Here is a 15424-nt window from a genome sequence, read left to right as displayed (position 1 = left end):
GGTTCAGGGACGAAATATAGCGAAATTTTGCATATATATATAACTTATATTGAAACACTCAACTTTAATTTAGGATAAAATTTTTTTTTATATTCTAAAAGTTTTCAAATTACAAAAGAAATTACTCGTAATAATGATAATAGGAAAAAAATAAGAAGAATTAAAATTTCACATTAATATTTAGTTAATTAGTTAATATTGAAGAGGGTGCAAAAAGGGTTGATATTTTTTATTATATTTGGCAGACATTATGTTACGCTCTTTTTTCAATTATTTAGTTCAAGAGCTTAGAATGAATTTCCCAAAAATATATTTAAGAATAATATAGTAACTATTTTTCGTCGTAGAATACAAAATTCTTAAATTATGCATCTGTATTAAATTTCAAAAATATCCTTGAATAAAACTAAAACTGGGGAAAAATGAAATATAATTGACAAAATGTAGAACATTTACAAAATAAATTTACCAGTTGATTTTCATCAATTTGTAATTTAAAAATTATCCCAATTAAATTTTCAGTAATAAAAAAAAAAATTTATATTTTAAAAATACGAAACGCAAAATTTTTTATGGAACGAATATTTTCGAAATTCAGTTGATTCGGTCAAGATTGGATAACTGAATACAGCTTAATTGAATTAATTGAATACAGCTTCAATTTTAGATAAATTTTTGAAAATTCCGAAGATATAATAAATATCGTTTACAAGTGTCCTTAATAATTTACTTTCCAAATGGAATAAACTGGCTACATTCTGCAGTATTATTTAAATATTCTTAAATGGTTTTAGCATTTTTCATAGAGTTCGCTATAATTAGCAAATGCACAGGGTAAAAATCAGATCTACGTTATTAAATTTATTATGCCTATACAATTAGTATCTCATTCAAATAACGTAGTTCATATGAAAATAGGCAAATACCGAAAAAATACTGTTAATCTAATTGTAATTTATCTGATTACGTGGTCTTGGATATTGATTCTAATTACACTCCTGAGTGTATACTTAAAAATTTGTAAAATTAATAATATTTTTCGCACTTATTTTTTTATAAAATTTATGCATATTAGAGTGAAATTCATTTTTGTTAATTTTAAGTTTTAAAATATTAAATTTTATTTCGTCTAGACTAAATACTAGCGTTGTTTCGCAGCATAATTCAAAACAAAAACAATAATCTAAAACTTTATAAATGGCATTATGAATTTGTAAAATTTCTGCACTGCAAAGCTTAATTTCATTTCATATAAGTAAAATCAAAGTTAAACTTTTTAAAAGTTAAACTTTATTTTAACGCTATTTTTAGTGTTTTAAGTTAAAAAAAAAAAAAAAAACATAGAAAAACTGAAAAAGATATTACATTAAATATTAAAAGTGAACCCATGAGTAAATGAACTTTACAACAAAAATGAATTCAGGTTGAAAACATAAAAGAAAAAAATATTCTATTGAAAATATTATAAATTACAAAGTATATATAGATAAATGCACGGTGTATAAAATCGTGTACACCGCTAAAGTACTTTTTGATTTAAATAAAAAGAAAAAATTATGCCCTCACTACAAAAGTAACAAAAACATCATTTAGTAGTTAGATGTATAAAATCGCTTAAAAATTAAAAAAAAAAAAAATAGATCCCTAATACCCTATTTCTAGCGGCATCGTGAAAAAAAAGTGCCTGCAGTTACATTTTGTCTTAAATTTCTCAACTTTTATTACTTTTTCATTTGAAAAAGTTGTTAATGAATTTTTAGTATTCCTAGATTTAAAAATTTCGCTTTTCTATAAAATATGCTGAGCAATTACGTTTTAAGTTTTATAATAAAATTAAAATATTTGTGCAAAATCTTTACCTTTAACAAGTAAAATATATAAAAAAAATCAAATAAGGTTAGGGTGATAATGGCACATTTTTGTATTTATGTCATTTTTGACAATGGGTTATTGAAAATCTTACGCATGCTTTGTTTGTTAGGTTTTAAAATCTCTGTAAGAAATTTTAACTCATAGATGGCGGTCGGTAGTTTCTCTAACAATAAACAGATGGCAAAACAACACAATAGAAACCGGGTAGCCTACTATGTAGTGCTACTTTCGCTAAATAATTCCCGCATTTTAAATTTTAACAATTGATGTAAATCGAATACCACTCCTTTCCAGTTTTATTTTTATTATTTAGGACTTAAGATTTCATCTACAGCTTTACAAACTTCGATTATAATAAGTGAAATGGTTTTGCTGAGCAAGAGCAATATTTAAATCTTAACCTGCATAAAAGTCTTTTGCTATCCATATTTCTTTTTAAAAAATTAACAATAATCGCCTCCTTAATATTATACATACATTTAAATGTATGGCTATTTTAGAATAATTCAAATGTTTACTTCGAAAAATACTGTCAGAAATGTCAAAAACACAAAAATTTGAACAGAAAATGTAGTCAGTTTAAATTTTTACGATGCGGTTTTGTTACATAGTAGCAAACCACTTACGAATCGCAAATCAACTTACGCAAATTTGTGAATTTTGCATTCTTACATAGTAGGCCACCTGGTATTTCTTCTATTTTTCACCTAAATTGATACATTTACATAATTCCTATCGATCCATAATAACTGTTTATATGCCAATTAGTTCTATATTATAACGACACTTGTACTAAAATCAGGAAAACCGGAGTTTTTCTCTAACAATGCGTTAATGTGGCAGCAGAAGTAAAGCAAAACTTTGCTGTAATCTTATTTAAATATTTTTTTCTACTGAAGCTTTTCATACTAATAAGCTTTCTGTTTTGCTCTTTATTATAAGAAAGAAAATTTAAAATGTCTATTTGAAAGTATTTTGAAATTTCTAATACACGGAATTAAATTGTTATACGAGTATAGAGTTGAAATTTTTAAAATTTTAAATTTATTTTTGTAAAAAATAAATTTAATCTGAAACTATTTTTATCTCTTTATATTGTTGTCAAAATATCCGTGGTATACGAAATGAAATAAATTTAAATTTTCTATAGAAACTATAATTTTTTTTTTTTGTGAATAAACGTCTACAATTCTTTTAAAAAAAGAGGACTTACGAAGAGATTTCTTTTGAGCAAAACAGAAGCTGCCACGTAAGCATTTGCATAGAAAAAAAAATTTGAAGGCTTTATAATAAATTCAAAGCATTTAAATCTAAAATATATGAAAAATTAAACAAAAAATAATTTAAATTCAAATTAAATTATTTCAATATTAAAATATTCGATTCATGAACAGCACATGTTATGTACACATATATAAACATATGTATACATATGTACTTGAATCACAAACAAAAGTTTGTGAACCTTATTACTACAATTCCATCGACAATCTCTTAAAACCAGAAATATATACATGCATACATACATATACATATGTACATAATATGCATGAACATAATAATTCATTCAAAATTTGCAAGGCCATCATATTCAATGTGAGTTCAAAGTTCACATAAATATGGTTGTCGTTATAGAACAATAATTGTAAAAATTATAATAATATGTTGTATGACATTAAAATAAAATTGTAATAACTTTATTTTTTTATTTAATTTCTTTTGACATTTGAATTATTTCCAAAAAATAAATAATAATTCAAGTTAGTAGAAAATTAACGATTTGTAAAAAGCAATTCATTCGAAAATATTTTTTGCTATTACTTCGAAAATATTTTGTTTTCTCTTACCAGATCATTGGCTTCAAATTTTAAAAAACATTGCTTTTTACTCACTTTTACTCATAACAGTGTATACGAAAATTCCTACAAAAAAAAAAAACAATCATAGTCAATAAATGAAGAGTGTTAGCTACTCTTTCAAAAGAAATGCGTTGCCTTTTTACTTATTTCAAAGATTTATGAGAAGCATCAGTAAATTTTTGACAAAAAAAAAAAAAAAGACTATACAGAATTCCAATTTAAAATAACTTAAAAACAACCCTTGAACTGATCTTCATGAACTAAAAAATTCGAATTAAACACATTTAGTTCTAACTACAGTTCAGCATTTCTAAACTAAAAACTAATATTTGCATTTACGCACCGTAAAAAGTAGCCGTACCATAGGAAAATTTTAAATGACTTGTACAATTTATGGTATACGCTCTATACTAAATGACTCAACAGTAATGAAGACAAGATTACGAGAATTCAAATGCTATTCTCTTCACTTAATATTATATATTTAGTATATATTTTTTAAATGCACATAAAGAAAGAAAATCATTCAAAAAATTAAAATATGTGTGTACATGCAACAAAATCCTAAAATCTTCTGCATATTTACAACTTTAAAAAATAGTTAAGGACAGTTGAAAGAAACTTACGACAGCAAAATTTTCTTTTCTAACAAAAAATTTTTTTATTCTTTTTTTTTTCTGTTTAAAACTTGCAAAACTAAACAGTATGCGATTTTTCGACAAAATCAATACCAGACAATATAATATTTCTTATATAAACAGGAACCAGTTAATGTAGTTATAGTGTTTGTTAAGGTTGAAATGGTAAAAATACAGAAAAGAAAAATTTATTATCATTTCTTTTATTTATTTTCCATTTTAGATGTATGTACTTGGACAATGTGCAGTATGGCAGAATTGTATACATTGCAAGATGCCTTTGCCTTCAGCATTTTTTCCTATCCCTCTAAAAATTTTGTATTAGAAGAAAAAAAATTTTCCTGATATATTTTGAATTGAAAAATTCTTTATTTGCATAATTTAAGGAGTTTCACCACTGGCAGAAATGTTTTAAATTTATTTATGTATTTTTTATCTCATGTGGAAAAAAAAAAAAAAATATTACAAAATTTATGTTAACTATAGGTATGTGTGTATAAGAATTGAAAATTTTAAATATTTTCGTAAATAATATTGAATAGAAGAGCAGCATATGATAATTTTACTTAAAAAGAAATAAATTATTTATAATTTTTATCTAGAATCCGCCAAAACTAGATCTCTACAGTATACCATCTACATTGCTCTAGAATATGCTCTAGAGTAGATTGTAAAAAATATAGTTTGATCAAACCAATTTCTTTTAAAATAGCACTTTTCCCTTCATTGAGTAAAAATACTGCATTCAGCTTGGTGGCCTGAAGTATGTAAATTGCTTTCATTCATATGTGACGGACGGACCGTCGGAGAGAGTGAAACTAATAAGGCACATTCTTCAAAAAATTTTTTTTTTTGAAAAAGTGCTAAAAATCAAATCTCTATTTTGCACCGTTTTTCAAATTTAAAAAAATTGGACACAATTAATTTTCACAAAATTACAATTTTAGGACTTTGAGGGAGTAAGCCAGTAAATATAATTTTGGATGTGACTCATTGATTGTCTGTAAAATTTCAACTTTATATCATTTCTATTAAGTGATGCAGAAGTTTTGTTAATAGAAGGAAATTTTGAGCTTGTGTGTTACAAAAAAATGTGCCAGTAAATTTGATCATTTATGTGTGCATAAAAATTACCCGAAATATATTAAAAAAATTTAATTGTGCTTAATTCATAATTTTGTATTTGGAATTTCTTTACTAAAAACCTAGATATCTCCAGCGAAAACTGCTTTTCTTCCATTAAGCCGCCAATGTGTTAAAGAAAATTTAAAAAAATTTCCTTAAAAATTTATGAATTTTAAAATTTTTTTTTCTAAATTCCAACATTATTTTAAATGATTTCATTTTAATATAACAACGGAATTAAACTATAAAAATGTAAGATTTGTCAGATGAAAGAAATTATTATTATGAAAAATTATGCTTTTTCTTTACATTTACAGATGCAAATTTTGTTCTTCAAATGCATTTTGTTAACAAGCATTTCTCGCTCTCATTTCTAACATAAATATTTCAAAAATTCTATTATATTTCCCAAACTTTAAATATTATAATTATTTCCACCTGTGCATTCTCTCATAAATAACTCAAAATTTCTGACATCAAAATATTATTGGGGAGAAAAAAAAAATTAATTCACTTTTACTCCTTTACCTGAGAAAATAATTTGAATAAAACATATTTGAAAAACAACCAACGTTCTAAAATTATTTTCAGATTAAGGAAAATATTATTAGAAAAAGAGAAATACAAAAAAAAGAAAAAACAGAATTCAAGAAATGAAATCGGTTTCTTTATCCAACAGAAAATACAAACCGCGACCATATGGAAAAAATCTCAAAAACAAAAAAAAAAAAATAATAAATTTTTATATAAAAAGGATCACGTATGTTATTTATTGTAAAATGAAATGAACTTATACACAAACATAAAATGCAACACAAAAATTAAAAGATGGAAAAAATTGAAAATCCAATGAAATAAAAAGGGGAAAAAAAACAAGAGAATTTCACATATCAGAAAATTCCCACTTTTCTACACTGAATTCGTCCTTATTCCTTTTGGGTATTATTCTCTTTTCATTCGTATTAATTTATCATAGGGATCTATATCTAATACCTTACTATAATAGTAGAATATTTACCACTATTCAAGACCTCGAAGTGAAAATTCAAATATGTATGTAATATTGCACTAAATGAAAATATTTTCGGAAAAAAGAATAATTTTGAAAAAATTCAAAATTCGTAAGCGAAAATAAAAATTTTTTGTTTCCACTACAGCTTTTTAATATCTTTCGTCCCCGAACAATACATAAAATACAATTTTTAGAAGTTCATTTTAAAATAACAAAACAATAAGAAACACAGTTCTTGCATTTTAGCTCCAACAATGTATTAGTGATCACAATTTTCTATACTCTTTTGTTCTCATCCTTATATTCTATTCCTCTAAACTTAAAAATTTCACAAGAGAATAGACTATGATGCAATGAAAATAAAACAACAAAAAAAAATATTTTAAATAATCCCAAAATATGAACAGGTTGCATTACAAGAAACGAAAAATATAGGAAGAAAACGCGGCTGCAAAAAAAACATTGAAATAAGAGCAAATGAAAAAAAAAAAGTAAAAATTCATTAGAAATCAAATGATCGGTTCTACTGATTTTTTATGTGGTTCTATCGTAACTTTGATATTCTTAATAGACTATTTTGTGCCCTGTTTCTCTGTACCTTTTCCAGAAATCTATAACATAGCACTTTTTTAAACATTTTATTTGATCTAAATGTAATTCGAAAGCAGGCTGCCAGTGATCTGCACCTACAGAATAAATCAAAAATTGCAAATAGAAGAAGATATACCACCCTGCTCTCGTTATATTTATATTTTTGAAATTAGCCTCTTAAGTTTTGATATATATCAGACAAAGAGAAATTTCTTTGTTCTTAAACCTATCTTTAGATTGTCCTGTCAAAAATTGGGAACTGATTAATTAAATGCTCCGGTTTTCTCGATTTTAAATCAGTAATCTTTGTATGCAGAGAGAAAAACAAAAAACTAATTCAACTTATACCAACTAGTGCGTTTGTTAGCTAAAGCATTACTCATGAATTATATCAGATATTACTCATGAATTTAATTTTTTTTTCAATATTAAGAATTATTAAAATGCAACAATATTTTCTCTCTCTTGCAATTAATTTAGAAATTAGAAATATAGATCGACCCTTCCAATTGCCTTCCTAGACAAATTATTTATTCGTGGTTTTATTTCAATACCGTCTATAGTAATTTAAGTCTTTACACTTGTTTAATCTTTAAATTTTAAATGAAGAATTTTAAAATGCTTTTGAATTCTCGAATATTTTATGCATTGTTTTCCATTTTTTTTATAAATATTAAATTGACACGTTTGCTACTCCATCGCACCAAAAATTAAATGCAGGTGGCGTGTCTAATATAATACTGCAAATCTAACAAATAATGTCTTGAATGAAGAAAGTCTGAATATTCAAAATTAATGAAACTAAATATTTAGCATTTTGAATTCATTATCCAAAAATAACAATTATTATATATTAAAATTTGGATCAAATAACTAAATCTGTGTTGAAATTTTAAAATCAAAATCTTATTAAATGAATCGATTCAAAATTTTGAAAATTTTGAAGAAGAAAAAAGACAAAAATAAATCACAATTACGCAATATTTGAAGTCATTTACATAGTTCTTACTCTAACATTTACCCAAAAATTAATATGAAATTTTCTGGTCTGCTAGCGAACGGATGAAAACCACAAATGATAGCAGAACCAAAAACCCAAAAATAATAAAACAACAAAAATATTCTTCTCTTTTTTTTTTCATTTTTTGTGCAAAATTGTCTTGACATTTTTCTTTTCAGAACATAAACATAAAGTGACACTAAAATATCCTTGAGGTTTCAAAAGTATTATGTTTTAATAATAAAATTGCATTCTCTTTCTATTTTCATACAATTCCTTTTTTTGCATCCATTTCTACTCTGGGCTTTTCCACGAATTTCTTTCCTCATAAAAAAAATCTTGTATTGTGTCCGATGGAAAACAAGAGCGATTTCAACATGCAAGAATAACATATAAAGAGAAGAAGGTGTAAGGAAAGAACGAAGAGAAGGTCTTTTTTTTGTTGTTTTGAAAGCAACTAGAGTAAATTTCTAAATATTATTTTAATAAAACGGCATGGCATAGCACCTCCACATTATTTTATTAGAAGTTGTCTTTTTGAACTTAAATTTTTTTCTTGTTTGTTTACAGTGAAGAGAGAGAGAGCCGCAGCTGATACGACCGTCATGAACAAAAACAAATTAAGATAAAGATGTTTAACCTTTTTATTCTCGAAACGTTAAGCACAAAGCAAAAACGCTTTCACTATTTTTTTTTTTTTGTGAATCTTTTAAATTTTAAAATATAATTTTTATTTTTAAGTTAAATTGACCCCATGGATTAAGTATTTATATTTGAAGTCATAAAAAAAAAATTGCAGAAAAAAAAAAAATAAAATTTTTAAATGTACTCAAAGTTGAAATTTAGAATAATGTTGAGTAAAAAATATCTGCGGTAAAATAAATAGTGAGAAAAAATTTAAAATTCACAATAACAATCGAGTTTCAAATCAAATTTCTCAGGGGAAATTAGAAAAAACAAAAAGTTTTTAATAATAGTGCACAATATGTGCGTGAAAATTTTAATAGTTTGATGGTTTCTTATTTGTTCTACTGCAATATAAATAGCGTAGTGGTCCTTCTTTTGGAATCGGTAAAATGTTAACGTAACAAATGACTACTTCTTTTTAGACATATTTCAGTTTGTCCGCCGGTCTGTAGATAATTTTCAGTAAAATGAGAAATAACATCATCTAGGAGTCGATCAGTTTTCTCACTGGGGAGGCCTGGAAAGTTGGGACACTTGCAGATTCTGTTCGAAGGATAAGGAGACCTCAGTGCACCGTCTGGCGGAATGCGATACATTCTCTCATTGGAAAAGGAGGGCTTTGCAATCACGACGGCGGAGTTGCAATTTTCCTGGTTTCACAAACTGGTTGTAGGGAATGTACACTGAGGGTGTGGGCGCAAAATAGATCCTTATACGGGGTCGCTTTGCACTGTTGCGCCCGCTGCACAAATCTCCACAAAAGATCTACAATGAGAACTTTAAACTAATCATATGAAAAATAAGCATCACAGCTTTTTCAAATTTTCGATATCAAAAATATTTTCACTCTCTTGTGCAAATTCATCGATAGATGAACAAAAAAACTAATTATTATTAGAAATATACGATTCATACAATCAATGCGTTCATACAATCAATGCGTAAATAATTAATTGGTTTTTAAATTTCGTGTTAAAAAAATTGGTTTAAATTGAAAATTTCCACGTAAGTACATTCCAATATCTCCATTTAGTTTTTATAAAATAATGACAAAGGAAGACCTTCAAAAATTCAGACAAAAGCTGAATATCAATCTGTCTGTATAATTCAAAAAAAAAAAATTTAGTTGCAAAAAAAAACAAAGAAGTAACCATGTATAAGGTTTTTATCAGATTTTATCAGGTTTTATCAAGTTTTATCAGGTTTTACTATAGTTATCCCTTCCCAATAACGAGAAAATAATTTTTATAAAGAAAAAAATTTAAATCTTCTCTTGCTTCTCTTCTTTTTTAGCACTTTTTCAAAAAATTTTTTGAAAAAAGTGCTTATTAGTTTCACTCTGTCCGTCCGTCCGTCCGTCCGTCCGTCTGTCCGTGTGTCTGTTTACAAAACCTCTACACCTTTGAAGATAGAAAGCTGAAATTTAATACGTACATAGATCTTCACTAGAAACTTATTTCCGTAGAACAAAATTTTTACCTATCTCCGTCCCTCTAGAAGTTATACCCCCCCAAAACCCTAAAAATGGCCTTTTTTAAATATTTGTTGCAGTGAAGCCATAAGCATTTTTGAAATTTTGCAAACGCAGAAAGGCAGTGGCTTGCTTCCCCTTGCGCGGTATACTATAGTTCAACTTAAGAAAAACAAAATGGCTGTTCAAATTTACCGTTATTTAAAGTCCTTTTTTTCCAAATTTTTGATGTCGTTTTTCTTCTAGACCCCAGACTGTAGAAGCTTGAAATTTTAGGAGCTTTTAGATATTAATAAATAGTTCATTTTGTTAGAAGAAAATTTTTTTCCATCTCCACCCCCTCTCAAGTTATCACCTCTTGAAATTCGTAAAATTTGAATTTTTGACACCTTATATTTCCGAAACCGCAAGCTTTTCCAAATTTTTATAAACGCAAAGAGCTAACGGTAAATTCCATGAAATTAAAAAATATAGTTATTTTTCTTAACTCACACAATTAACCCTTAGAATCGAGCATTATGTTAACCCCTTTTTATATTAATTTTTGCTTTATTTCAAAGACTGCATATATGCGTCATCCTAAATATATGCAATCCTAGAAATAGTTTTGTATATGAATGAAAATAATTATAATAGTGTGATAGCTATACATGGACTGTATTTAAAAGCCGAATTTTCACTTGTTGAAGGGAAAAGTGCTACAATACAAACCATTGGTTTGACCCAACTTTATTTAAAAGGCATATATGCGATTCTAAAAGTAGTTTATTTTTAAATACAAAAATTTATCAAAAAAAAAAATACAAACAATTCTTCCGAACTTTTGTTTGGTTTTTTTGTTTGTTAAAATTCTTCAATGCTCAAATTCCCGAAAGAGTACAAATAAGTAGTCATAAAGCAAATTTTAATAATTTTTCACTCAAAGCCATATGCATTTCAGGATTTGATTTCCTTATGGACATTAATATTCTATCTAGAATAATATGGACAAAAAAGAAATGTAAAAAAAAAAATGTTTTTTGTTTCCTTGTTTTGCCTATACATGCAAACTTTATATCCTTTTCATTGGTATACCCCAAAGCTACATTGTATCAAAAATTGTTAAATCTTTTATCATGTTTTATTCTTTAAGATCTTTTTGTATATTGTTGTTTTTTTCTTCCCTCTATATATTTACTGTGATTACATAAAAAAATTCGACATCATTATACCCATATACATAAAAATAAATAAACTGTTGAAAATTCTTATGTAGAATGAAAAAATCATCTTCATTACTAGCACTTTATACTTAAAAGTAATGGGATTTAATAATATGGCTTTCGAATATGTAAGGTTTCAAAAAATGAATTTAAGATAACTTTTCAGATAGATAAAAGGGTTCTTTATACTCAAATTTCTAAATTTGCTAATAATTTAACAATGATCATTAAAAAATTTTTTTCATTTTTTTCGGAATTAAAATTAGTTACTAAACTAGTTGAAATTTCCAATGTGGCTGAATTTCTAAAATATTATTAAATTATATTAAATTACAATAGAATTTATTTTTAAATTTGTAAGAATAAGAAATCTCATTTATTACAAAAAATAAGCACGAATTTTAAATTCTAAATTTTTGTTTAAATATTTTTTAAATAAAATTTCCAAAATAATATATTCAGTCTTTTATAACAATATATTAAAATTATAATATTGAAATTAATAATTGTACACCTACCTGAATTTGGTTGTCCATTACTATTTGGTCTGGCCGATGGTGCACCATCTCTTGCCTCAACTTCTAATGCATATGCTCCTTTCTTTTCACGATCGAATACAGTTTTTGTAAAGATTTCACCACTTTGAAGATTTATTTCAAAAAATTCTTTACCTTCATTACGTGGTGAATCAACAATATAATAGTAAACCTGTAAATATTATTAAAAATAAATAGTAAAAAATTTTATTGTTTATAATTCAAAAATTTATGAAATAATCAATAATATTTAATTATTAACAATTAAAATTAAACACAATATTAAGCATTGAAATTTATGATATTCTTCAATCAAAATTCTTAAATCAATTTATTTGCATATATAGGTACAAATTTTTAATAAGACAAACCCCTTATTTTATTATAACCCAATTTTCACTACTCCTATATATGTGCTAAATTTATGTTGAACTTTTAATTACAGAATTAAACAATTTAAAGGACAAGAAACAAAAAGTGTAATTATCTTTAATGATAAACTTGTTAATGCATAAATAAAGGCGCTGCCAAATACATAATATAACATATCAAAATTACTCAATTAAAAAAAAAAAAGTTTTTAATTTCCTTTTTAAGGAAGGTTTTACGATTACAACTTAAATAACAAGCATTTTATTATAAAATTGAAATCGCTCGTGTATACACACACCTAGATAATCTCGGTATGTTACCATTTTGTATTCTATTATATAACAACAAAAAAGATTAAATGTATTAGATATGCTATTTATGTTTAAAACAGAAAACATAAAATCAAATTAACTTTATAATTGTGCATTACAAATTTCATTAATTTTGGAGAACTTCTTTTATAGCAGCAAAAACATTTCATTAAAAACAAAAAAAAGAAAGTAGAATAGAATAAAATTTTATTCACGAGGGTCCTATTCTATTAAGTTTTCAACAAAACAAAAACCTTTAAAATATCCTGTTAAACATTTTGTTGTTATTGGGTAGAACAACAAAATTAGAAAAAGAAAAAAGAACGAATCCTTAAAAATCTATTTAATATAATAAAATTTTTATTTATAACCTTTTAATGTAGATATCCTTTTATTTTTTTTATTTTTTTTTTTTTGTTTTCCTTTTTAGGATCCTTACTTTTGATTCATTTGAATTTATATTACTATTATTCTCAAACAAAACAAAAAACAAGAATAGAATGTAATGAAAAATTTAAAACATTAAAATGTCCTTGCAAGAACCTATGATTTAATTTATATAAAATAAAAGAGAACACAACAAAAACATAAATTTTATTAATATAAAACAACAACAAGTATAAAAGTGAAGAGCAAGAAATAGAGAGAGAGAAAGAGAGAAGAAAAATTAATTATTAAAATCCATGGTAACCGGTAAAAATTCCAACTGCTGAACACAAATAAAAAAAAGAAAAATAAAATATTGTAGAAAAAGGAAAAGGAAAAGAACAATAAAATTGACCATTTTAGTCTCATAATTAAATTTGTTATACCATTTACCATTTTATGCTCACCATTTTATTCTCTTAACCTCTTCTCTATTTGTCCTTTTTTTGTTTTAAATATTTTTATATTTTATGCCTCATTTTTTTATTTGTTATTTTCTTGTCGCAATTTCAATTTACATAATTCAATTTTACAAAATACTTTCCCCTCTCTCTAGAGAGAGAGATCTAGAATCTTCATTCTCTTCCGAGTACATTTTTATTTTATTTCTCTTATCATACCTAACTTGTTTTTTTTTTTCAATGATTTTTATCGCAACCATTTGTGTATTTGGTCAGAAAACAAAAAAATGCCAAAAATTACCCTTCCAGTAACAAGTCTCTTTAGTTTGTTTACATTACGGTAAGATTAATTTTTGTATTGTTGAGAGCAGAATACTTGTATATGCACACAATGTAGCGTTCACTAGACCAAAACTAACAAGAAGAATGCATACAAAAATACTATTGAAATAGGATATTGCTACTTATTGCACACACCTATTATATATTATGGGTACAGTATATGGGGACAATGCATATTAATATTTATATCAGATTTGCATATAAATTGTAGTATGTCAAAATATTTAAGGTGTAGAAGACAAGAGCTTTGTGAAGAGTTGTAATGTGCATTCATCTTTATGTTGATGAAATGCTCATTTGAAGACAAAAATGGTTAGAAAATTAAAGCAATGGGCACGACTGCGTTTATTTTTACGTAAAGTAAATTGGTATTACAAGGTTTTAGTAAAATTTATTCGCTGAAATAGATTCTATAACTTTTGCTGAGTAACGTGTTTGAAAATACTGTTCATATCACATCTTTTGCTCCCGAAAATATTTTAACATAATGAAAAAATTATTCCAAGACAAAATTCATTGGAACATCAGAATTTACTTTTTCACCGATTTTTGTTTTCCATAAATTCTAAATTGCTTGGAAAATGCATTTCAATTTCTTAGAATGTTTTCTAATTTCACGTATCCTTTTTAATATTAGAAACAAAAAATAATAATTAAGAAATTAAAAGCATTATTGATTTTTGTTTTTTCTCGACTGCAGTTATGTTGCATTGAATTTCATTTATTTTGAACATTTTGCCACATTTAATTAAAAAAAATTTTTAATGTCATATTTTTTTTTTATTTTTATATTTTTAGAAATAATAGAAAAAAAAAAAAAAAACTTAAATGAAATTAGTTGCAATTTTCAAAAAAACTTTTAAATTTGTTTTTAAAATATAAGCGCCATGTTTAATATAAAAAAATTATTAAAATTGTGTGACGCACAAAAACTATACTTAAAAATTAAAATTAAAGTTGATATAAAATTGAGAATTAAATTGAAAACCACAATATTTTCGAAAGAATGTGAAATAATGCAAGTGAATATTTAAAAATATAAAAAAAAATTCAATATTTTTTTGTTTTTTTTTTTTAAATGAACAATTTTAAAAAGAAATTGAAGTTCCTTAAAATTTGTTTCTAAAAAATGCATATCACTTGATCACAGGAAAAAAGTAATAAACTACATTGCTGTTATTTTGATCACTTTATTCCAAAAAGGTTATGTGCCTAATTCTACAGCTCAATAGTGCAATTACATCTAAAGCTCCCGAGTTGCAAATCATAACAAAAATTGCTCTTTCTTGTACAAAAATTATGAAGCAATTCGGTTAGCAAAATAATGGCGATTTGTAAAAAAATTTTAAAAAATATCGGTGACATAAGGAATATTTTCCGGCCATAATCGTCTAGAAATTTATCAGAATGAGTGATTTTTACGATTGTCCTTAATGAAATGAATTCAAGAAAAATACCTATAAATTTTCTAGTATAACAAATAAAATTGAATATACAAATATGTAGGTATGGTGAATATAAAATTAAAATGGATAAAAGTTTTTCAATGAAAATTTCTTAAACCTTAACTAAAATTGGA

The 15424-nt window shown here is 25.3% G+C and overlaps 1 protein-coding gene across 6 annotated transcripts in view; it reads right to left on the bottom strand.

Moving 5' to 3' along the window:
* LOC129616265 (neural-cadherin-like) overlaps positions 1 to 15424 on the bottom strand; it is a 310117-nt gene that overhangs the window by 42102 nt on the left and 252591 nt on the right. For all 6 annotated transcript variants that reach the window (XM_055531824.1, XM_055531823.1, XM_055531826.1 and 3 more), the window contains one exon: positions 11976 to 12165. In XM_055531824.1, coding sequence (XP_055387799.1) covers positions 11976 to 12165 — 190 coding nt within the window. The remainder of the gene's footprint in view (positions 1 to 11975; positions 12166 to 15424) is intronic.

This window comes from Condylostylus longicornis, unplaced genomic scaffold (assembly GCF_029603195.1).
Source record: "Condylostylus longicornis isolate FDR11 unplaced genomic scaffold, ASM2960319v2 ptg000166l, whole genome shotgun sequence".
Taxonomy (NCBI): domain Eukaryota; kingdom Metazoa; phylum Arthropoda; class Insecta; order Diptera; family Dolichopodidae; genus Condylostylus; species Condylostylus longicornis.
The sequence above is the reverse complement of the archived record's forward strand: the minus strand, read 5'-3'. Positions and strand labels throughout refer to the sequence as shown.